The sequence below is a fragment of the Musa acuminata genome, chromosome BXJ2-6 (genome assembly GCF_036884655.1).
Source record: "Musa acuminata AAA Group cultivar baxijiao chromosome BXJ2-6, Cavendish_Baxijiao_AAA, whole genome shotgun sequence".
Taxonomy (NCBI): Eukaryota; Viridiplantae; Streptophyta; class Magnoliopsida; order Zingiberales; family Musaceae; genus Musa; species Musa acuminata.
The window spans coordinates 19,926,220-19,950,818 of record NC_088343.1 but is presented as its reverse complement, the minus strand read 5'-3'; the positions used below and the strand labels follow the sequence as shown (position 1 = coordinate 19,950,818).

The window sequence follows — 24,599 nt, the reverse complement described above, 5'->3', positions numbered from 1 at the left end:
CTTGAAATGATTATGATTACAATTCAAAATTTAAAACTTGATTGAACATTAATTTTTATATTGAATCATAATATTGATAATATCAAATTTCTTTCAATTTGAAAGAAATATAAGAAATATAAAAATTAGAAAGCATAGACAATTGTACTCAAACTAGGGGAAATTATCCATTGTACAGAAGTGACATACATAATAGCTGCCGAACATTAAAGCCACAAGTAAGGAGGCAACGAATTCATTGCGAGTAAGAAACGTCATAGCCAGAGAAAACCAATAAAACTCCTTCCAAAATATAATAAAAATCAGCCATAGGTTATGAAAGACAAGCATATAAGGTTATTTATGAATTTAACAAATAGAAGCTAAGTTTTCTATTAGAGTGTGATTTTCACATTACCCATATTATTACAGTATCCAATTTGAATCAAGAGGGATTTGGCCTCTCATTACCTCTACCCCTGTTGCTAATACTGACGCAACGCTTATTGAGCAGCTGAACTCCACTCAACTACTGGATAAATCATCGATGCTGGCTTGTAGAGGTTGAGTTACTAATCTCTTTAATGCAATATTCAGGGGGAGATTATTCATCTCTTGAAGTAATTTAGGAGGAGATTCAGCTAATCTCGGATAGAGAGGAGGAGATCGAAAGACAAGATCATAAATTTCTTGCTCATTTGAGAAAAAGGAGTGAGATCTATGTTTACTAGCATCATGACTGGATTAAATCTTATCTTTACCCTGTCTTTCTCAAGTATCATAAAAACGAAAAGAAAGTTAGAAAACAAGCCTTACATTGACTTCTTGAACAAAACACCAAACGGTCAACTTCTTGAACTGCCCACAGCCCATCTGCTCTCTTAACCTAACCTTAATTTATATTAAGGGAGATGTGTTGGGTACGAAAATAGGCATAAATAGGGCAGCAAGGAAGTAGTTTTTTGTAGCCATAAGATTCTAAAGAAAATGAGGAGAACAAGGCAGAAAAGGAAGAGAAATAAATGGAAGAAAACAAGGACAACACAGAGAAACTGTTCTAAATCATCTAGCAGTGTTCTCATCTCAAGTTAGATCAAATCTATAGTAGACTCTTGCTGTGATTACTTGGGGAGGTTTTAGATATTGTGGACAGTGACATGATCCTTGTATCCCAGTTATTCTCTTATGATTGTTGTTAGGGTTTAGAGCAAGAGATTGAGATTTGTATATTCATTATTCTCATAGTGGATTATCTCTAGTTTGCCCCGTGGTTTTTACCTTTTATATTAGAAGGGTTTTTCACGTATATCTTTGTATTCTATTTTATTGTGATTTCATTTAATTCCGCTGCATATCATGGCCTACTAGTATTTGTTCATATACAAAGGTTATTCCTCTTTATATTCCCATCAACTAGTATCAGAGCAAGGGTTTTGGTGATTTAATTTTTGTATTTGAACATGGAGGCTAGTAATGTTTCTCGCATTATTAATTTAAATGAAAAAAAATTGGATGATATGGAAACCGAGAATGGAAGATCTCTTGTATTACAAAGATTTGTATGGACCTTTGCAAGGGGATAGTGCAAAACCCATAACTATGACAGATTATAAGTGGAAGTGGTTAGATCAAAAAATAATTAGGATTATTCGATACTGGCTGAATGATAGTATCTTTCACTATGTTTCTACTGAAATTTCTGCGTATTCTCTTTGAAAAAAGTTGGAAAGTCTCTGTAAAAGAAAAATAGCTGGCAACAAAGCTTTTTTTATCAGAAAACTTGTGAACCTAAAATATAGAGAGGGTGCTTCTATTGCTGAGCATTTAAATAAAATGCAGAGTATTACTAACCAGTTATCCTCTATGAAAATGTCTCTTGATGATGAGTTGCAGGTATTGTTACTTCTCAGTTCATTACCAGAAAGTTGGGAGACATTAGTAGTTTCCCTCAGTAATTCTGCGTCAGATGGTGTTGTCACTATGAGTCAAATAACAAGCAGTTTGTTGAATGAGGAGTTGAGAAGATAGAGTTCAGCAACATCTCAGAATGATTCACAGGCACTTATCTCAGAGAACAGAGGAAGGTCAAAGTCTAGAAGTAGTTCACGCATGAGTAGAAGCAAGTCAAGATCAAGAAAAGATATTGTTTGCTATAACTGTGGTGAGAAAGGACATTACAAGAACCAATGTAAGCAACCTAAGAAGAGCAAGAAAAAGGGAAAAGAAGTGGAGTCTATAGAGTCAAAAGATAATATCACAGCTACAGTGTAGGATGGTGATTATTTGATTTTGTCTCCTTCTGATGATATTTTTTCTTGTGTGTGTCAGGATCTTGAGTGGGTGATTGACATAGGTGCTTCTTATCATGCTACACTACGGAGGGAGTTTTTTGCTACATACAAGTCTGAAAATTTTGGTGTTGTCAAGATGAGCAACTATGGCATAACAGACATTATAGGCATAGGTGATATCCATTTAAAGACCAACCTTGGCTGCAAGTTTGTGCTTAAGGATGTGAGGCATATGGTTGACTTGAGGCTGAATTTAATTTCAGTTGGAAGGCTAGATGATGAAGACTATGATAGCATATTTTAATAGAGGGCAATGGAAGCTCAGTAAGAGTTCTCTTGTTATAGCTAATGAAAAGAAATGTCATACTTTGTACATGTTGCAGGCTAAAGCTTATGGTGAGTAGTTAAATGCTACAGAAAAAGACTTCAGCATAGAGTTATGGCATAGGCGACTGGGACACATAAGCGAGAAGGGGTTGCAAGCTCAGCTCTTTCCAAGAGAGAGGTATTGCCAGACCTCAGATGTATATATCTGAACCATTGTATTGATTATTTAGCAGGTAAACAACATAGAGTTTCATTTGCTAGTCCTACTTTATCTAGAAAAATGCATGTCTTAGACCGTGTTTATACATATGTATGTGGTCCTTTGAGGACAAAAACTCCTGGTGGATCTGTTGATGTTCTTCGTATAAGTGGTGCACTTTATTTTGTCATTTTTATAGATGATTTTTTCAGGAAAGTTTGGGCCTATGCTTTGAAGACCAAAGATCAGATTATTAATGTCTTCAAAGAGTTTCATGTTAGGGTTAAAAGGGAGATAGAAAGACAATTGAAATGCATAAGATCAGATAATGGTGGTAAGTATACAGGATTATTTAATGATTATTGTAGGTCACATGGGATCCAACATGAGATGATAGTTCCTGGTACACCTCAACATAATGCAATTGCAGAGAGGATGAACTGCACCATCATGGAAAAGATCATATGTATGCTTTCACAGGCCAAGCTACCCAAAAGGTTTTGGGATTAGGCTTTGAGGACTGCAGTTGATGTGATCAACTTATCACCATGTACAACCCTAGATGGTGATGTTGCAGAGCATGTATGGTCAGGGAAAGATGTTTCCTATAGGCATTTGAGAGTGTTTGGTTATCATGCATTTACACATATTCCAGACAATGAGAAGTCCAAGTTGGATGGTAAGTCTAAAGAATGTATTTTTCTTGGCTACTCATATGATCATTTTTAATACAGGCTTTGGGATTCAGAAAAGCAGAAGGTGTTTAGAAGTAGAGACGTAGTCTTCTTTGATGATCAAACTTTTAAAGATTTGTAGAAGAAGGCACTAACCAATACTTCTGCAGAAGGATTAGCAGATTGTGACCTAATTACTCCTCTAGTATATCAGGGTGATGGGGGAGATGTGCAGGAAGATAGTGTAGAGCCTGATGTTGATCTACCTATAGGATATGTTGAGCAAGAAGAAGTTGGAGAGCAACTTCCCGCAGAACCTCAGTTGAGAAGATCTTCAAGACAACATCAACCTTCCAGAAGGTACTCTACATATGAGTATGTTATGCTTACTGATGTAGGTGAACCAGAGAGTTACCAGGAAGCAGTTAAAAGTAAGCAGAAAGAAAAGTAGTTGTAGCTTCAGAAAATTCACACAGATGATAACGGTGTAGACATGTTGACAAAGACCTTACCAAAAGAAAGACAGGAGATATGCCGACAGTTGGTCGGCATGGCTTCACATTGAGGAGAAATGAGACAGCCTCCCTTATGGGCTGAAGGGGGAGGTTGTTGGGCTGGCAACCCATAGATATTGTGGATAGTGACGTGATCCTTGTATCCTAGTTATTATCTTGTGATTGTTGCTATTGTTTAGGGCAAGAGATTGAGATTTGTATATTCATTATTCTCATAGTGGATTATCTCTAGTTTGTCCCGTGATTTTTACCCTTCATATTGGAGGGGTTTTCCATGTATATCTTGGTGTTTTATTTGATCATGATTTCATTTAATTCCACCGAATATCATGAACTACTAGTATTTGTTCATATACAAATATTATTCCTCTTTATATCCCTATCATCTGTTTATATGCCTATCATCTGTCCCAGACTACCTCTTTCGATCATGAAGATTGTCAACAGGACTCTGATTAGCATTATTGATTTTTTGTCCTGAGAATCTTGCCCCCGATTACAAGATCAGCAAACTTGGAGGGAGATAGGATTGAGAAATGCTATTGCCTATGTATGGTGACGGGTGTCATGCCAGAGTCTCTCCGGGTGAGCTCAGGCTAAATCAGGAGAAGAGAGTGAGCCCGAAAAGGAGTGGATGCACATTAGATCAGAGCAAGAGAAGAGAGTGAGCCCGAAAAGGAGTGGATGCACATTAGATCAGAGCAAGGCGCAATGGCACAGATACCTACTAGGATGAGGCATAGCAGGAATTTAACCCACATCTCGTTGAGCTGCTCCAGCAAAGCCCAATTTGTAGGACTGGGGATAAGACTTGCAGACCTTTTGAGAGAACGCAATAGACTAACTTGAGTAAGTACCAGCCAGGCAAAAGGCTTAATCTGAAAGTGCAAGGGTTGGATTCATTACGCTCTAATCATCAAAATAGTTGTTCCAATCCGAAGGAGCTTATCAACTACATCCACATAAACAAGAGTCTACTAATCCAATATTTCTTGTCATAGAGTCTAGTTCAATATTTCTTCTTGTCCTTCAGCGACAATTGTGCCAGATCCCGTAACTTCAAATAGAAAGCAACATTCATTCTAAAAGGCATATGGAGCGCTCCCATCCCACTCCGAACAAAGTTCAGTACTCTTCGGTCCCACTCTGTAAAGAGTTCAGTACTGTTCGGCCTCTATTTAGTTTGGTCGGTCTTCAAAACCAAGGGCTCAACAAATTTGTGACCCTACGTATAGGAAACTCATCCAGAAGAACTGGAAATATTGAAGCTGTTCTATCAGTTGAATCTTTGGATGCTTCATCAAGAGAAGACAACTTTCTAGGAGAGATTGAAGTTGATCTCTTGTTACAATATTCATCAGAATAATGATCCCAGTTCGAGGAGAGAGGTGAAATTTGTGTGGAAGAGGATGATGAGTCGACGAAGATAGATTCGGTAATTATCATTATTATAAAAGTATATATTAGTTTCAAAGAAAAAAATTTGTACAGCTTTATAAAAAGATTTCTTTTTGTTGATGCATGGACTAATCTTCTCCAGAACTGAGTTAGTTTAATACGGGAAGTGACAAGGTGGTTCGATGTCATCGTACTCGTCTCATTTGGACTCGTGTCCTTGGGGTTCGATCAAGATGATCCGATAAAGTTTACTTGAGACAACTTGGTTCGCGCTTTTGCTAATACTAATGTGTTTAAGTCATATTTTGGTTGTCCGAAGTAAAAGCTGATTCAAACCCAACTTGGTTGCCAAACTTTACTAAGTTAATCTGATCCTTATAAGATTGTATCAGGGCACTCTTGATAATACACTAAGTTAATAAATTGGTTAGATATATCATATATATATATATATATATATATATATATATATATATATATATATATATATATATATATATATATATATATATATATATATATATATATATATATATATATATATATATATATATATATATATATATATATATATTCTGAGTTTAAATTAGATGAACTTATGAAATTTCTTTTTATAGTGGGTTTCTTGAGCTATTATCTTTGAATGGTATGTTGCTTGTAGGAATATGGTATGTTGATCTTGGGCATAAGTATTGTTGATTTGTATTGAGTCCGAGATGGTGTAATGCTTTAACACATGACGTGTCTCAACTGGTGGGTATGGATGGTTAATGAGATGAGACGGAGCCTGAGTACCAACGTGCCTACCACATAGTACCATGGTATTAATCACTTGACACTAAGGTATCGATCATGTGGTATCGGGGTGTCAATCGCTAACACCGAGGAGTTGATCGTTTAGTGCCAAGGTATCGACTGTTTGATGTCGAGGAGTCGACCACCTAGTGTCAAGGTGCCGATTACTTGGTGTCGATGTGTCGATCGCATGACATCGATGTGTCAACCACGTACACCAAAGTGTTGGCCATGTGGTGTCGGAGAGTCGACCATGTAACGTCAAGACATGGTCCTTTTCATTTTTCCCATAACGGGTATTTATCAAGAAAAGAGTCATAATATACTCAATCAAACACACCTTGATTAATTGAATAAGTTCATCTCCACAAAATTAAATTAAATTAAAATTTTAAAAATTTATTACAGAATAAATAAATAATTATTTATGTCATATAATTTTATAAAAGAAGTGAAAATATTTTTAGTAAAATGGATTACAAAGACTAATGAAGTAACTATTTATGTTGTATTTTCATTTGGTATTTTCCACTTGAAATGAGTCGGACAAATTTTTACTACGTGAAAAATTAAATGTACTGCACTTTGTTATAGAACCAAATGGGTGTGCCTAAACAAAAACTCATTATGTGGGTTTCCAAATTGTCCAAAAGATTAATTATGATAAATTATATTATGTGAAATTATAGCTTTCCATATCCACTTGCTATTCTTCGTTAGAAAGCGCTACTAGTGTCTACTTGAGAAGATTAAGAGAAGTGAATTTGTCTATTTGGCGACATTACGAGTTGTTGATTGACAGTGTCATGTGCTTGGACAACCGTCCATCTTAGCACATCCAAGAAACATAATGCTGCTGTACTGAACTGAGCTAGACATGATTTGCCTCAAGTATGCCAGAAAGACTGATGACATGATTAATAAACATATTCTATTGGTTCTAGCCGTTCCAAGGCAGAGAGAAAATTAAATCGATGAATCTTCTAGTTTGATTCTGGGAACGTAATTCCATAGGTCGATAAAGTCTATTTGTTCAGTTTCATGTGACGTTTCTTTGGTCATATTTGTCAAATGAACCGTCTTTACTACGTCTGTATGAGTTTTCAATTTGTGTTCTGCAATAATCGATAATGAGCTTCTTCTGTCTTTGTTACACACACTTGAGTTGTGTGTTGCATTTTTATATTTTGCAGAATCAGCTTCTGTCTTTGTTAAGATTCAACGAGGAAGGTGAGGAAACATATCCTGCATCCCTTTCCATCTTAGAAATGGCGCCATATATATCCTCCATTTACTTTTACTAGTGCATGCTATCAGATGTGATCACACTCTCTCTAATCATGCAATGACATAAGTTAATAGTCCTCGGTTGGTGTCATACTAAACTAACAACTTCATGTTTCGTTATAAGAAAAGAACATAGCTATTACATGTTGTATTATGGGAAATTATTTATTTATGCAATGTTTTCGATCATTTGAATTGTCTTTTTTGGAGTAAAATGTTCAAAAATTTCAACAACATCTTCTTGTAAATTCAATTGTCTTTGCTTCTTATGTTACTTCAATTCTTCTAAGATTCCTGATTAGTTTTACATCAGAATAAATATTTTGATCAATAGTTTAATTCAAACGAAGTTGATAGATCAGTTAACTCATGGATCGCGACATTTGGTTATCATTTGGGCATGATAAAAAGGAACCAATTGCTCCACAATTTTACCAAATATCGTATTCTCTGTCTCCATGATTCCTCCACTTTGAGATAGTACATCACGTCCAGAGAGCACACTCGTAAGTGTCTATACAATGAAGAAAAATCTACTAAATCCTGCCTTTCGATGTAAGATACCCAATGGAGAACTAGGTCCATTTTGCACCCAGAACTCTTCTCTCCCCTTATAGAAATAGGGTTATTTCTATAGAAAATATCAATAGATAATCTCCATTTTATTCTCATTATTTAATAATACTTCTAATTTTAAAAATACTTAAATTATTCATTAATTTTTTTTTATCTATTATAATCTTTTGGGGTTTTCGGCTAGTTATATTATTTTGATTATCATAATAAAAATTATTATAAGATCTACTTGAAAACATGATAAATGATCTATTCTGACCTCAATCAAAATTAGTTATAAGTCTATAAATATAATATTATAATTATCTATGAGTAATGACAACTAAAGACACACAATATCACTTATAATATTTTTAGCATATTAATAACATATTATTAAAAAATAATCATAAACAAGAGTTGAAAACTAATAAAAATAAATAAAAAAATTTGATGAGGAGTCTTTTAGATATTTTTTAAATCAGAGTATTGTTTGAGGAAAAAATAGAAGAAGGGTATCTTTGAAAAATATTTAAAATATGAATATTTTTTTAGAAAAAATCGCCTAAGAAAGTACGAGTGACATTGACGACATGGACACCTAAAAATGTTTTCGCTCCCACGTTCTTCGGATGCTAGCCAGAGAGACACCTCATCGGTACGCGTTAGCGATTGGTGATTTCACACTATTCGTGCGAACTGCCTCGTCACATGAATCATGCAGCTGCGTAAAATTGACGTCAAACAGCATGTCAACGGGTTGGGATTTTGCAAGTCCATCAAATTATTTCCATTCAATCTTGCGCGGATCTCAATTGATTAATCCAGAAAAGGAGAATCTAACTCGAATCTTTACCTGATTTGTTATTTGACAACAGGAAGGGGACCAGGAGTGTCTTTAATCACTAGGCAAGTGTGCCACTGTGGGCGAAGCTGCAATTCCAGTAGGGCCACGTGACTAGCACATGCACAGCGGGGATACAGGGGAGGGGAGGGGAGGGGGTTTGCCGTCATAGTGGAATTCGGGTGAGTGGTAAGGGAAACCGCCGGAAGGAAAAGTGGCATTTTTCTTCCTTTTTCTCCTCCGTCTCTTCTTAGAATCCGTCCTTTTATTTCCCTCTTTCATCCGACCTATTCGTTTGCCTGATCTCCGGAATGGCTTCCGCTGTGATCCGCCTTGTACGCCGGCCCGCCGCCGTAAGCTCCCTAACCCGATGAGATCCTCGATTCTTGCATTCCCCCTCTTTCATCTCTGCTCTCTATCTCTTTCGGTCTTTTTGCTGCAAGCGAATGATGGGTTTCTTTTTGTGTTTTCTTGACACAAAACCCCCCTCGAGATGTGCAATTCGACGTTTGCCTTGCTTTCTTCTTCGGCAGAGATGAAATCTTTTTCTTCTTTCGTTGTATAAAAGGCTGAATTGTATGGTGAAAATCCTGATGGGAAGACAATGGGTGGGGAGGAGATGGTGAGATGTAGATGGGTGGCATCCCCTTATCTGGTGTTATGATGCAGCTTAAATATCTTTTAGGGTTTTTCTTGAGTCAAATATTTTTATACCTATAAAGTTTCTGAGTTCCGATTGCGAGTTATATGCTTCTATCATTTTTGTGCATAGTATTCGTCTCCTAATCATCATTAGATGCACTTAATTTTCTTAGTTTGTATGTCCTGGCAGGCTCTACTCATTGCAAGAAGTTGTAGACATGTCCGACAATTAAGCCATCATATGCTTCCAGGTGATTTTTCTATATATCACAATTGCACTTCATCGTAACGGTCACCTCAATCTCACATCATATATTTTTTTCAGGTGGCTTGGTGTGCTCGAAGCCTGCGAGGTTAGGTCTTGGGAGGGACCTTTTTGGTTTTGTTGCTTGTGAATGTTGCGTGTTTGTGTTCTTTAATATCATACATCAGTGAAAATTGCAGGGAACTTACAATGCTGCTCCCAAGGGCCTCTCCTTATCAAATGTGGAGTAGGTCATTTGCTTCTGAGAATGGTATGCACTTGCAGATGCTTATTTTGCCTGCTTTTGCCGCATTAGAAACTATCTCCATTGTCCTGTGATTTGTTTGGAAATGTTGTTAATTGAAAAAAAGTCTCTTCAGGTGACTTGGTCGATGCTGTTGTTCCCTTCATGGGTGAATCTATTACTGATGGAACTTTAGCTACCTTCTTGAAAAGTATGTACTTTGCCTTTTTCTCCATGCGTATAAACATAGTTGTTGATGCTTATGCAGGCGTTCTGTTACATATATACATAAGTTGTAACCTCAAAGATCCCTGAAATAACCGAAAGTTTGATAAACAAGGTCGAAAAATCTGTTTTTGGGGGGGTGGGTTTGTGATATCAAATTGCTCCTATCTGAAACACTTAGGGGAAAGTTCTCATAAATGCATGTAATGCGCTTGTCCTTTTACATTCCGAATATGCTAATTGTCTTATGGCCATGAAATCTGGCACAGAACCTGGTGATAGGGTTGAAGTTGATGAACCGATTGCCCAGATTGAGACTGATAAGGTACTATTGTTTGATTTTTATAGTGTAACTGGTTGCTCAGAACTGTTCTCATCATCGAATCTTTGTTTCAGGTGACTATTGATGTAAATAGTCCTGAAGCTGGGATTATCCAAAAGGTCAGAGGTCATCTTAATTTGGCTTCTGATAATTTTCTATATAGTTGATTCTTTCTTCTCGCAGTTCATACAAAATTCAGTGGTTTTTGCTGTTGACAGTTTGTAGCCAAGGAAGGTGATACTGTGACACCTGGAACTAAGGTTGCTGTGATATCCAAGTCTTATCCTAGCGACACACATGTTGCCCCATCAGATGATAAAGTGGTCAAAGATGCTCAACCACCATCACCTCCTACTGGTGCTCCCCAGCCAACTCCTCCAACAGAGAAGATTGACAAACAAGTGCTTAAGGAAGAAGGTTCTACCAAAGAAAAGCCTAAAGTACCCTCAGCTGCAACCCTCCCCAAAACCTCACCTTCAGAACCTCAGTTACCTCCCAAGGAAAGGGAAAGACGAGTAAGTCGCTTGGGTTTGCCTATCAGAATTATGTTGGCTGCAGATTTCGTGTCCAATTAAGACAATGATAAATTATTCAATTGTTCTTGAAATACAGCTTCAGTCTTTTGAACTTCAATTCCTTTACAGGTTCCAATGCCTAGGCTTAGAAAAAGGGTGGCTACACGTTTGAAGGATTCTCAGAACACATTTGCAATGTTAACTACCTTCAATGAAGTTGACATGTAGGTGTTCCTGACACTAATTAGTTGTAGTCCTTAAGCATATGTTTATTTTGTGACTGCCAGACTTAGTGTCGCAACGAAGATGCTTTATTGTCCTGAGCACCATGAGTTTAAACTGTAGAAACAGCTTGTTTGCTTTGTTAGGGTAAGGCTATGGCAAATTGACTTGCTGTGTCCATGTTCTGGTTTAAGAATTTCATATTGTGTTTTGTACAGTTACAGCCTCTCAGTACATTTACATTTATAAGGATAAGAATTTTATTTATGTGCCTTTATATTAACATGCTGGAATAATGTGGCAATGCAACGCATATGACTTCTGCATTTGTTTACGTGTAACCCTTCATTATATAATATCCAGTTTGGTTTGATGGATGTTTTTTAACTCCTAGCTGAACTGTTGAAAAGTTGTTCACTTTTATAATTTTCAAACCAAAGTAACTAGTTAAGATAATTCAGACTATTAGCTGAATCCCCAGTTTGGTTCAGTTTTCTTGTTTAGTTACTTGGTTGACCTTTCCCAGACCCTACAGAAGCAAGGGTCTCATGTGCCCTTTAGCCTAAGTTTGTCTAACATTTTCCATCTATTAGTTCCACTTTGCAACTGTCAAATCAACAACTTGATGATTCTGTTTATTATACACATCCAATTGTATTCATGGTTGCTTTTCTGGTAAATATGCATAATCTAGTACCTTTAAGTCATGAACTCCATATTGTAGGACAAATCTGATGAAGCTTCGGTCTGAATATAAAGATGCCTTTGTAGAAAAGCATGGTGTGAAGTTGGGTCTCATGTCAGGTTTTGTTAAGGTATGTAATGGTGATAAGCAATAAAGAGATATTTTTGTTGATGACTTGCTTCTTTATATTTTGTGATTTTCATGTCTCAGGCTGCTGTTTCTGGACTCCAAAACCAGCCAATCATAAATGCAGTCATCGACGGGGATGATATTATATATAGAGACTATGTTGATATCAGTATAGCTGTTGGCACACCAAAGGTATGTTGATATCATGGAGTGTTCCATCAAGATTCAATAGTATGGTTGGGTTAATCAATTGTTAAATTTTTTCCAGGGCCTTGTGGTTCCAGTTATCAGGAATGCTGGTAGGTTGAATTTTGCGGGAATAGAGAAAGAGATCAATAACCTCGCAAAGAAGGCAAACAATGGGACAATATCAATTGATGAGATGGCTGGAGGCACATTTACAATTTCCAATGGAGGAGTCTATGGGAGTCTTTTGAGCACACCTATAATCAACCCCCCACAAGTAATTCACCTAATTTGCAAACAGAGTTGTCTGTTCCATGTCTTGTGGCTTAACCCTGATGTGTCTGCATCTTTTCTGCAGTCTGCCATCTTAGGCATGCACTCCATAGTGTCCCGTCCAATGGTGGTCGATGGTAACATTATTCCGAGGCCAATGATGTACGTTGCTCTGACTTATGATCATCGGCTGATCGATGGTAGAGAGGCTGTATTCTTCCTGCGACGCATCAAGGATGTGGTTGAAGATCCTCGCCGGCTGCTTCTCGACTTATAGGCACATTCAATACGGACAGCAGTATATCTTCTTTTTCTGTCACTGAATAATTTCCGCTTGAAACCAAAATTTTGATAGGCACAGTGTGTTTTGTCTTTTAATGCAAGTTGGGTGGCAGGTCTGTTCCTGACCAACGAAGTGCATGATGGCTTTCATAACTGTTGAAATTAAGTTGTATTATTTGAACTTGTCAATGAATTTGGATTCAGCAATCATGTCAAATAGTAAAGCAACTATTTTGAGCTGCATAACCGGAACTACAAGTTTTTGTCTGATAAAATATACGGTGTGGAATTGAAATATCACTACCTAACCTATCTTCGTTCAGCACTGGAATATTCTAGGCCTTTCCAGTTAGTTCAATGATGTTATGATTTCGAGTATGTCTAAATTTTTGTTCTTCCTCTTGTTTGATTTCACTCTTTCCGTATTGGTAACAGCTTGAGATTAGTTCAATTGATGTTACGCTTTCAAATATGTCTAAATTGTGTTCTTCCACTTGTTTGATTTCACTCTTTCCGTGATAGATCTATATATGTTTGAGCCTCGATCAAGAGATTTGGCATCGCATTTTGGTAACAGAGCTTGAGATTAGTTCAATGATGTTGTGTATGTTTGAGCCTTCATCAAGAGATTTGACATCGCATTTCGGTAACAGCTTTAGATTTTTTCTCTGGCCTCGGAGTGATGGGATGACTGATATTTGTTTATTTTCTTTCTCTCATATTAGATTTTTCGGTAACAGCTTTAGCTTTAGATTTTGCTTTCTTTCTCGCATTTCGGTAACATCGCATTTCTTTTCTTTCTCTCATGTTATCCGGTTATTTAATCCGGCCATCACCGGATAACAGCTTTAATCCGGTGACGTGTATCCCACTAATTCACCGGGTCCGGGTGCGTTGCAGGCCGTCGGGAACATACAACGATTGGACTTCACTGACGGTGGTGGCATCCGCACCCTCCTGCTGTAGAGTACCACTGCGATTCGTAGTGCGCCATCCACGATGGTATCAGCTCATCGTGCCATGTATTGTATCGAAGCGGTGGTTCGATGATCACCCCAACATTCATTTAATGAACGAGTACAAGTAAGCAGGATGGCAGGATGAGATGATGTAGTACCGGACCGATCAGCTGCTGTCAGGCACACATCCACTTGGTTCGTGGCCGACAACGAATCAACGGTACCGCCACGACATGAAAACGTCCAACGATCCATTTAAAGGAGCATAGTACAAACCACACCATTCGAGGTGGAATCAAATGTAACCACAGTTGACATTTGGTTTTTAGATATATGGATCTGGAACCAATCCTCTTATTTCATGTAAGAGAGAGGCGTTCGATCCTAACATCAATTAGAGGCTCCAGCAAGCAAACAAGGAAGTGGATTTAAGTCATCAGGAGGGAGGGAAGACATGGTATGTTTCAACTCACCATCAGGCTGATCACAACTAAAGATAGAGAGAGATCACAGTTGAAATGGCAAGCACGACTAACTGATACATGAACGAAGATCCCAGAAATAAATTGGATCAACCATCAAACACAAGGACATGGCCATTCGAATAACAAAGAAAGTATGCTTTCCTTTCCCACCCTTGTCGTCCATATAAAGCTGTTTTCCAAACAATTCTGTGCTGATCTTTTCTACGTTAACCATTTTTCACTCCAATTTTTTATGGTCAAACAAAGAGTAGGACATCCAAAGCGTATCATGGGTCTTGTGAACCACAGGGGGTATTGATTATTGATTTCTCATTATTCACTGATGCCACCGCATGACAAGGTCTGATGTAACTTGGATGATCCATCAAATGCGTGAAATCATTACTTTTTTTTTTTTTTTTTTAATTCTACAAGAACGTTTGAGTAAGTTATATCTCACCTTTATACATCAATCCTGTGTTCTTCTGCTTTTAGGATCTCTTTTCTGTCCTTTTGTCTTTTTCCTAGTTTCTCTTCCTTTGATCTCCTTTTCTTGGAATGACACTTTCTTGAACTCCTTGTACGGCACAACCTAGTTTCTGCATCAGAATCATTACAAGTAGGTTGGTTTCTCACCATCTTGGGAAGAGAAACCATGTTATTGACTCACTATCAGAATTCATCAGAATCTCAGGGCCAATAACATGCTTTTCCCATTCTTCCTTCACCCGCACATCATGACTTGGCGAGTCACCATCTTGATCAGAACATGTCTGTGAAAGATATGGACCAGCTTCATCCCATTCTTGAACCTACAGAGCAAAAACCATGATTATGTATACTTGCAAAGGTAGATGCATCAGGTAACAACTATGCGCCTAGGTGCTACCATAAATATCTAGAATGCTCTTAACCATCTCGAGGATAACAACTATGAGGCATACGGTAAAATAATTTATAACCTCGAGTGAAGAAACTCTTCGACTTGTGTGTCTCTAAGACCATCATCTTCATGTGTGCAGCAGTCTTCCGGCTCTTGTTTGCTTGATGGCCATGAGATGGCAGTTTTCTTGTTCTCCTCCTTGTTCCTTGAGCTAGAACCCATATGTGGTGAATTGGTGTGATGCTTCCCGCCCCTACTTTTGCATCTGTGTTTCTTGGATCTATCCTCAAGCTTAGCTTCCAACTCCAATTCCTGCTTCCGAGCTCACCACATTTCAGTAACGTCGACAGTTCGATTTGCTGATGAAGAACAGAGGGCATCAATAAAATTAACAAAGATAAATGAAATAAATACATATTACATCAAAGAAAACCTTCAGGTATTTCTTTAAGAAATACCTGATATTTGATTGGCATATAAAAAAATAGCACTTGCAGCTCCACTACATGATTTGCAAAGTGTTTGGTTATGGTTTCTCAGAATCATTATTACACTAGACACTAATTAACAATTTAGCTAAATGGACTTTATCAGTATGTTCATGGAAGAAGACATTTATTTTTCAATAATTTACAATCTTCATGCTTGTTATCCTTGTGCTTTTGGTCTAGCAAGTAGTAACACCAGGAGAACAAGAGGGCAGATGAGACGGCTGTGATCTGACTCATAAACCTGGCTGATCTACCATCTCCCAATTTCAGTGGACATAATATCACAGAAAAAGCATTCAGCTCCCAACATCAAACACGCTAAAGCCCTTTTATGTATATACGTATATCATTTGAGTCAGCTGCACATAGTTGGAAAAAATAAAAAACAAAAATAATTATCGAAGAAGCTTGATTGCATGCACATGTTCCTCTCCTATTTATACAAGTTAGGAGGGAGGATTTTCCTCAACAGAGTAGAGGAAAATCTTATCTGCTGTCATGCCCCCACAAGATGGTGCTCCTATCAAGGACACCAATCTTGGATCGATGTAATGTAAAAAGATGGCGAGCGAGAGGCTTCATGAGTGAGTCGATTAACTGATCAGCCGAATGGACATGAGATACTCGTAGTTGATGACGGACAACTTGATCTCGCACAAAATGGAAGTCGATAGCATGTTTCATGCGGGAGTGGAACACCGGATTAGCGCACAGATAGGTAGCTCCGACATTGTCACAATATATTGTAGGAGTGGAGTTAATGTTGATTTCTTTAAGCAGATTTGTGACCCAATTGAGTTCTGCAGTGGCAGTGACGATGGCACGGTATTCAGCTTCAGTTGTAGACCGTGCGATTGTCTTTTGCTTCTTAGAACTCCAACTGATTGGATTAGCGCCAAGGAAGACAATATACCCCGATGTGGATGTTCGATCATCAAAATTGCTTGCCCAATCAGCATCGGTAAAGGCATGAAGCTGAAGTGGAGAGTATTTACGAAGAAAGACACCATGATTGAGGGTCCCCTTAAGATATCGTAGGATTCGTTTGAACGCAGACCAATGCATAGTAGACGACCTCTGCATAAACTATGATAATTTGTTGACTACAAATGAGATATCGGGACGGGTGAGAGCTAAGTACTGTAGGGAACCAACGACTTGTCCGTATTGAGTGGGTTCCGTAGCAGGACTTCCATCAGATAATTTGAGAGAGCCACTAGCAGATAGAGGAGTTATAACCACATTTGCGTCCTACATGTTTGTTTTGGATAATAAATCTTGAATGTACTTTCTTTGTGACAGAAAGAGACCGGAAGATGTGAATGTAGCCTTGACACCTAGAAAGTAGTTCAGGGGTCCTAGATTTTTGAGCGAGAATCAATCTGCCAACTGTTTGATGAACGCTTAGATTTCTATGAGGTTATTACCTGTGACAATGATGTCATCCACATATGTTAGAATATATATTGTGTCGCAACGGTGTTGTCTCAAAAATAACGAGGAATCAGATTTGGAGTTGAGAAAGCCAACTGAAGTCAAAAAAGAGCCAAGTTCAGTGTACCAAGCTCTTGGAGTCTGACGAAGTCCATAAATAGTCTTTCAAAGTTTGTAGACATGCCTTGGATACTAAGGATGAGTGAAACCAGGAGGTTGTTACATAAAAACATCTTCAGTTAGAATCCCTTGTAAAAAGACATTATTAACATCCAATTGGCGTAATTGCCAGCCCTTAGTGGTGGCCAGACTCAGGATAAGTTTGATTGTAGTGGGCTTAACAACGGGACTAAATGTCTCAGTGAAATCAACTCCAGGTCTTTGATGAAACCCTTTGGCAACGAGGCGTGCCTTATATCAGGCAATAGAGCCATCGGGGTTCCACTTAACTCGAAAAACCTACTTACACCCGATGATGTTTTGTGTATGATGAAAGGGTACTAGATCCCATATTGAGTTATGGAGGAGGGCATTATATTCCTCACATATGGTGGTACGCCAATGCAGAGATTTTTGAGCTTGAGTGAAGATGGTGGGTTCAACGGTGGTGGATGAGGAATCCATGATAGCATAAAGATCAAGGACTTGATGCGGTTTAAAAATACCACTCTTAGAGCGTATGGTCATAGGATGGTTGGAGACTATGAGACCGTGAGGTTGTGTTGTTGGAGGAAGCGGTTGAGAGTCATTGACACAGGCCGGGTCAGGTGGAGGTACATCAGGGTCACTTGGCCGAGAAGGAGTTAAAGATAACGATTGTGGTCCTGAACCAAGTACCCCAATAGTCGAAGAAGAAAGAAGTGGAGTAGGAATGGAGGGAATGGGCAATTGCTAAACCGGAGGAGTGGAATAGTGTGGATCAGAACTGGACGATGTCATAGGAGGCTCGTTCAGTTGGATCGGAGCTATACTCCAATGAGGAATGGCTAATGAGGTGGTCTGCATGGTAGGAGAGGTATGGTTTTAAAAAGGGAAGACAGATTCAACAAAAATAATGTGACGTGATATAAAAATTTTGTGTGTGGAGATTATAGCAGCGGAAAACATTATGTTTAAGAGAGTAACCTATAAAAACGCAAGGATTAGATCATGATTTTAACTTATGAGAGGCATAGGGACGCAACTATGGATAACATAGACAACCAAATACTCTGAGTTTATGAAGGTTTGGGGGTTTATGAAATAGTGTGTCAAAGGGGGATTGGTATTGTAGGACTGGTGTAGGCATTCTATTAATAAGGTAGACGGCAGTTTGAAAGGTTGTCGTCCAAAAGTCTGAAGGCATTGAGGCCTGATGGAGAAGTGTGAGCCCAGTTTCTACTATATGCCGATGTTTGCGTTCGACGGAGCCAACAAGTTGGGGAGTATGCAGGGGAGACTTGAGGTATTGGATACCACAAGCTGAGAGATAGGACGCCAGGCCTTGATATTCACCGCCACCATCAAAGTAAACCGTTTTAATGGTAGACTAAAAGTGATTTTCGATCAACTTTCGAAAAGTGGGAAAGATGGTCGAAATATCAGATTTATGGTGAAGAGGATATAACCATGTGTACTTAATAAAGTGATCTACAAAAATAACATAAAATCTGAATTTATCAAAAGACAGGATTGGAGCAAGGCCCCAAACATCTATATAAATAATTTCAAATAGTTTAGAGGTGGAAATAGAAGATGAGTCAAATTGACTTTTATTACTAAGATATGCATCACAATGCGGTATATAACTATGTGATTTAAAAATAGGAAGAGAGAAACGAGAAAGTAATTTTTGCTGAATAAGGGATGAGGGATGACCAAGACGACAATGCCACACATCAACTAGAGCCGTAACGGAAGAATGAACAGTGGGCTGGATTATTTGTGGAGCTAATGACCATTCATAAATATTGCCTCTATTTGGGCCTTGGACCAAGGATGCCCCCATGCTCAAATCCTTAACAAGAAAGGAATCAGGAAAGAATTCAATTGAAGTATTATTATTTTTGCAAAATTGAGAAACAGAAATGAGGTTGCATTTAATATTAGGGGCACATAAAATATCATCGAGTGTAAATGTGGTAGTATTAGAAGTAAGCGTTGTGAAACCAGTATGAGTTATAGGAAGGCCTTTACCGTCACCGATGATGATATCTTCATCGCCACCATAGGGATTGTGGAGAGACAAATTATGAAGATTAGAGGTGATATGATGGGAGGCTCCAGAGTCCACAATCCAGTTGGGCTGGCTAGTTGTCGGAGTATGAGGAGATTTGCTTGAGGCCAGTGTGATTGAGCAGGAAGGCAAGGTCGAGACCGACAAACTTTAGCGGAGTGTCCGATTTTATCACACAGCTGGCAGACGACCCGTTGTTGTTGACCTGAAGGGGCAGGATGCCAAGCGGGACGAGTATTGGAGTTGCCACTTTGCGAGAAGTTACGATTAGGAGGATAAGGGGGGTGTTGCATGGGACCCATAGGATCAAGAATACCTTTGGTGATGTTCGGAGGGTACCAAGTGTTCTTCCTCTTAGACTTATAACTGACTTGAGCTGTGATAGATGGTCCAGGCAGTTTGTCCGCACGCTTCAAATACATCTCATAGTTAGTCAACTTGTCATATAGTTCTTCAAAGGAGACTAGCGAGTCGCATGCCCGAATTGCAGCCGCCAATTCCTTATAGTCGTCTCCAAGACCATTTAGGGTATGGATGATGATCTCCTCGTCACATAGGGAATGACCTATCAACGCCAAGTCATCGATGATAACTTTGATATTTTGTAGATAATCAGTGATAGTACTTCCTTCTTGTTTGGTCACCATCAACTTGGATAGAAGACTGAGCTTGCGAGTATGCGAATGATTCGCCAAGGTTAGTTGCAGTTTAGACCACGCATCGACAATAGTCACACATGCAGAAATCAATGGAGCAACGGATCCAGCAACTGAGGCTTGAATAGCTTGGAGGATGAAACGATCTTGACGCAACCACAATTTGTGAGCTGGATTAGGTACTGGATTAGGTTATCCGGGAATGTTGAGCATGGCTGGCGGACAACTAACGTCAACGTAGCCTAGCAAGTCATATCCAGATAAGAGATTAGAAAATTGAGCCCGTCAGGATACATAGTTGCCACCCTTTGATAACTTAAAAGGGATTAACGTGGCATCATTGATGGAGATAAGCCCTGTAGGAGAAGAATTGTGAGTCCCTGCAGAAATAAGAACTGGAATATCAGAAGAAGATAACGAAGACATCGAACCCCCTTTTTTTCTTTTTTTTTTTACTGTAGGACTTCATGAAAGGTGGAGGAAATGGGGGAGGAAATGAGTGAGAAGAGTAGCTGTTGCTGCAGATCTCTGTAGCTACGATTGCGGCTGTGGCTGTGGCTGCGGCTATGGCGACTGTGGCTGCGATAGAGGGAAGCGAGATGCAGCGGCAACGGCTGCGGCGGAAGCTGCAACGATGCTCAAGGAAACTGCAGCGGGAGAAATCTGCGAGAAATCTACAGCGATGCAGCGGCTGCGGCGGAAGCTACAGTGATAAGGAAGCTGCAGCGATGCTCAAGGAAACTGCAGCGGGATAAATCTGTGAGAAATCTGCAGTGATGCAGCGGTTGCGGTTGCGATGGAAGCTGCAGCAGATGAGGAAGCTGTAGCGATGCTCAAGGAAACTGCATCGGGAGAAATCTGCGAGAAATCTGCAGCGATCTAGTTGACGAGGAAGACACCGCCGTTGAGGAGGCAGTGGGAGAAGGACAGGCCGCAATCTAGTTGTTGAAGGAGGGTGCATCCACCGTTCGCTTACGGAGAGGAAGCCGCAGCATCCACTGTTCTCCGTGGAAAAACGCCGCAGCAATGAAGATGCCGCCAACGCCGGGTGCAGTCATGGAGGGAGCAGCGACGGAGGGAGGGAGCGGCTGGAGTCGCGGCCGAGGAAGCTAGTCCACTTCTTAGAGAGCCTTCATGGCGAGAGCTCTAATACCATGTTGGAAAAGATAGAAGACAAGAATAATTATCGAAGAAGCTTGATTGCATTCATATGTCCCTCTCCTATTTATACAGGTTAAGAGAGAGGATTTCCCTCAATAGATTAAAGGATTTCCTTTAACAGAATAGAGAGATTTCCTCGTATAGTTAGGAAAATCTTATCTGCTATCATATATCACGTATGTGCAGACACAACAATCATGCATGCATGCTAGCACATACATGAACTTTCATGTGTAAAAGAATATTGCAATCAATGAGGCTCGCACCAGGAAGGTCTGAGGGTCAATGTAACTTTGCTCTTGCAAACAAAGAGACTATTTCCATTGTCAAACTTTGGTTGTCTAGGTCGTAAAGAATCATGTATATACACATAATACATACTAGCTGCCAATTTATGCCTCGTGAAAGATACATGCCTAAGTAAACTGCAAGAATAATTGCCCAAATTTAATTTATGAAACTTCCATCATAAAATAACAATATCAAAAAATGAAACAACATCAAAACATGTAAAAACCCAACCAACATGGATTCTCTATTAAAAAAAATGATAAGACATCAAGAACTATATGATTCTCAAATCTTATCAATTTCGTTATTTTTATCATAGGTAAATTACTTAAAACAAAAAGATAACACTTCTATATACGGCATATTTTCTATAATCATGTTAGGACTTTGAATACGATGAGAGAATTCACAAGCAACAATGAATTGGTAAGATATGGTATCACTCGATTTGCTACTTCTTGACATTATAGAGCGTACATCATCAAAAACATAATATGAGAAACATATTTACCTCGAAAAAATTGATGACAAACAAATGAGCAAAAGAAGCGAAAGACAAGAAGGCCGGTGTTATCATTTTAATATCATCCTTTTGGAATCTTATAGTTTATATATTAAAGGTAATGAGCTCTCTTGTTGGAGTCATTTGATTGATAGATAATGAAAAGAAATCTACAATGAAATATATTTATGAGGCTATGGATAAAACAAAAGAGACAATTCAAAAGTTTTTGATGGAACTGAAGAAAAGTACAAGAAAATATTTACAATCATTTATGTAAGATGAAATTATAAACTTCATCGTCCATTACATACAACATGATATTATTTAAACATAGAATTATTTTATGAGAATATTTCCATTGAGTTTGATGCAAAAGTTATAAATGGGTGATATCAGTACATTGTAAGATTGATTCTAAACCTTGATGTGCAAGTTAAGATCATATATGAATTATTTTTATATAATAATACTAATGATTTTTTTGAAATTATATTGACAGTTTAATCTAGGACAACTACATTCCCAAGTATTAATAAATTGATATAATTAATTATATATATTATTGTTGATAATAAAGTAAATGTTACAAATGAATGATGAAATCTATTTGGAAATTCGACCCCAAACTTACAGCAATTAGTTATCATGCTTTGTGAGTGAAACTAAAGCGTCTTTGAGAATATAAGGATAACATAATATTTTTATTTTAATTAATCTATTTTTTTAGATAAATGTATTAATATATTTTCAAATTATATAATATGATAGATTCACACAAATAGAAGAAATCAATTAGAGCATCAACGATTACATGATTTTGTTCATATAAAGGATAATCAAGCATTGAAGGTTCGTCAAGATTTACGAAATAATATTGATCCAATCTCATTACAAGATATTGATGATTCAAATGAGTGGTTGGTAAAGGAAGAAATGGGTGCGAACTTGTAAGATACCGAAGATGAGCTTATATTTGAAAATGACAACTTGACATAGGGAGATATGACAAGAGCCTCAGGTATTAAAGAATTATATATATATACAAGGTATATGATGAAAGAAAAATGAGTACAAAAACTTCAAACTTATCTCCCACCATTGTCGAAGAGGAGGATAATTTGTTTGATGAAGATGAACGAGAGAAATTTGATCTAAAACTTTATAGTTTTAAGTCTTTTAACATTTTTGTTCTTGGAAGATAGATAATGTGACTTTAGATCTTTCAAATTTAATGTCATATTTTAATTTATATAATTATATATATCAATTATATTATATATTTTTTATATTATAATATTTTAGAGCGTTTCGTTTTGTTGGAGCGTTCTAGGACCTTGGTGCCTTTGAAGCCTAGTAATTTTTAAATCTATGAAAAGAAACAATCATGTTTTAGCTTTATGGAACATTTTTGCCTATCAAGACAACCATCATTTCCCACAAAATAATAAGTAAATGTACATGCTCTTTGACATACAATAATACCACTAGCATTGTCATGTAATTGTGGTTAAATTTACAAGTTCTTCCCCTGCCTATTATCGCAGAACATCTCTCGTACATAAGGTCGGGGAAGACACAAAGAAGATTATAAACTAGAATTATAAAAAATAAAAAATCAAGTACTCTGTAGGACAAAAGCATCAACCTAAGAGCAAAATCTAGAAACAACGACAATCCAGCAATGAAACTTTAGCTGTCGAACTCTTTTTTTAGCAGCCAAACAGTCATCAACATACTAGTCATGTATACACATTTAAGGAGTCGAAATAATAAACATGTAAGTCGATTTTACCTTAACGCAGATCTTGCGGTCGCTTTGGGGCGTCTTCAACTTCTTGACAGGCTTCTCGAAGATCTTCTTCGTGAGCAACGGAATCGTCATTTTGTCGTTCGCAATATCAGAAAAAAAATAGACGCTTTAGCACACTTGGACGAAAATCCAACAAATCACCATTACTAAAGCCCCCCAAAAAAATCGATTTTTCCACCATTCAAAGCACCAAAAGAAGTAGAAAAAAAATTTAATACTACATCTAGAGTCAAAGATCAGACGGAATTACCTCGGACGGGCTCGAAGACGACCAGATAATTCGATGAAATACGCAGCAAGATCAATCAGACGAGATGTAGTATCAATACGACGAAAACACGCAATATTATGAGGGTCCAAACTCCGTAGACGATAGGAAGAGAACGATTGAGGGTTACCGCTGAGTTGTGCGTGGCGGCCGCCGTCGTCCCAGAATTCCGAACCCTAGCCGTGGTGTGCGCTTCAAAGATGGTTGGATGTCCGTAGCGTCCATCAGAGCTTGATCATCATCAGCATCATTTATCCCGCCATGTTGGTAAAGAAAGCCCTTGTTTTGCTCTCTCTTGGATACTCGCAAACAGCAATAACCTACCTACTTAAGGTGGTCATATCTCCAAGACCATTTAGGTCAAGCAAGATTCTTCTTGTGACGAAACATTTAGTTCCTTTAATTTTTTTTTTTTTTTTACGTCACAGATCATGTGTTTTCTCTTCAAACCAAGTGTTTCTTTGATCTTCGTTAATCACTTAATATATCACCAAGAAATGCTTGTTGGAAGCACCTTATTTTGCATTGCATGGTATCTATCTCATGTGGTCAATTCATAGGATGTGAAAATGCTTTTCTCAGTGGACATCATCTTATGATCCTTGCTGTGTTATTCATCATGCTTTTTA

The 24,599-nt window shown here is 38.1% G+C and overlaps 2 protein-coding genes across 12 annotated transcripts; one reads left to right on the top strand and one right to left on the bottom strand.

The window, feature by feature from the left end:
• Positions 1-9,030: 9,030 nt before the first annotated feature.
• LOC103974523 (dihydrolipoyllysine-residue succinyltransferase component of 2-oxoglutarate dehydrogenase complex 2, mitochondrial) lies at positions 9,031-13,043 on the top strand. 4 transcript variants are annotated; one of them, XM_009389379.3, is made up of 13 exons: positions 9,031-9,217; positions 9,697-9,757; positions 9,832-9,859; positions 9,951-10,021; positions 10,131-10,205; positions 10,489-10,544; positions 10,616-10,660; positions 10,760-11,056; positions 11,186-11,280; positions 12,003-12,093; positions 12,174-12,284; positions 12,361-12,555; positions 12,637-13,043. In XM_009389379.3, the coding sequence occupies exons 1-13, from the start codon at positions 9,176-9,178 to the stop codon at positions 12,826-12,828; spliced, it is 1,359 nt and encodes a 452-aa protein (XP_009387654.1). In that variant the 5' UTR covers positions 9,031-9,175; the 3' UTR covers positions 12,829-13,043. The 4 variants fall into 4 exon arrangements, with proteins under 4 accessions (XP_009387654.1, XP_009387653.1, XP_064969429.1 ...); XM_009389378.3 differs by having other exon boundaries at positions 9,939-10,021; XM_065113357.1 differs by lacking the exon at positions 9,031-9,217 and adding an exon at positions 9,454-9,486.
• A 1,600-nt stretch (positions 13,044-14,643) lies between these two features.
• Positions 14,644-24,341, bottom strand: LOC103974522 (uncharacterized). Of its 8 annotated transcripts, none has more exons than XR_010487896.1 (4): positions 24,101-24,341; positions 23,685-23,747; positions 15,219-15,451; positions 14,644-15,068 (listed from the first exon to the last, which is right to left on the bottom strand). XR_010487896.1 is itself a non-coding variant. In XM_065113354.1 (3 exons), exons 1-3 carry the CDS (start codon positions 23,772-23,774, stop codon positions 14,981-14,983), a joined length of 411 nt encoding a protein of 136 aa, XP_064969426.1. In that variant the 5' UTR covers positions 23,775-23,940; the 3' UTR covers positions 14,644-14,980. The 8 variants fall into 8 exon arrangements, 2 of the variants coding, with proteins under 2 accessions (XP_064969426.1, XP_064969427.1); XR_001976615.2 differs by having other exon boundaries at positions 23,953-24,337; XR_010487895.1 differs by having other exon boundaries at positions 15,219-15,498; positions 24,101-24,311.
• Positions 24,342-24,599: the final 258 nt, after the last annotated feature.

Bases quoted from the DNA above. Each gene is read 5' to 3' on its own strand.
- LOC103974523 (XM_009389378.3), top strand. From the start codon at position 9,176: ATGGCTTCCGCTGTGATCCGCCTTGTACGCCGGCCCGCCGCC. The intron at 11,057-11,185 runs GTAAGTCGCTTG...ATTCCTTTACAG, and splicing joins CCAAGGAAAGGGAAAGACGA to GTTCCAATGCCTAGGCTTAG. The intron at 12,556-12,636 runs GTAATTCACCTA...TCTTTTCTGCAG, and splicing joins CTATAATCAACCCCCCACAA to TCTGCCATCTTAGGCATGCA.
- LOC103974522 (XM_065113354.1), bottom strand. From the start codon at position 23,774: ATGACGATTCCGTTGCTCACGAAGAAGATCTTCGAGAAGCCTGTCAAG. The intron at 15,452-23,684 runs GTAAAATCGACT...GCTCGGAAGCAG, and splicing joins ACCGCAAGATCTGCGTTAAG to GAATTGGAGTTGGAAGCTAA. The intron at 15,069-15,218 runs GTTATAAATTAT...TTTGCTCTGTAG, and splicing joins GAAGAGTTTCTTCACTCGAG to GTTCAAGAATGGGATGAAGC.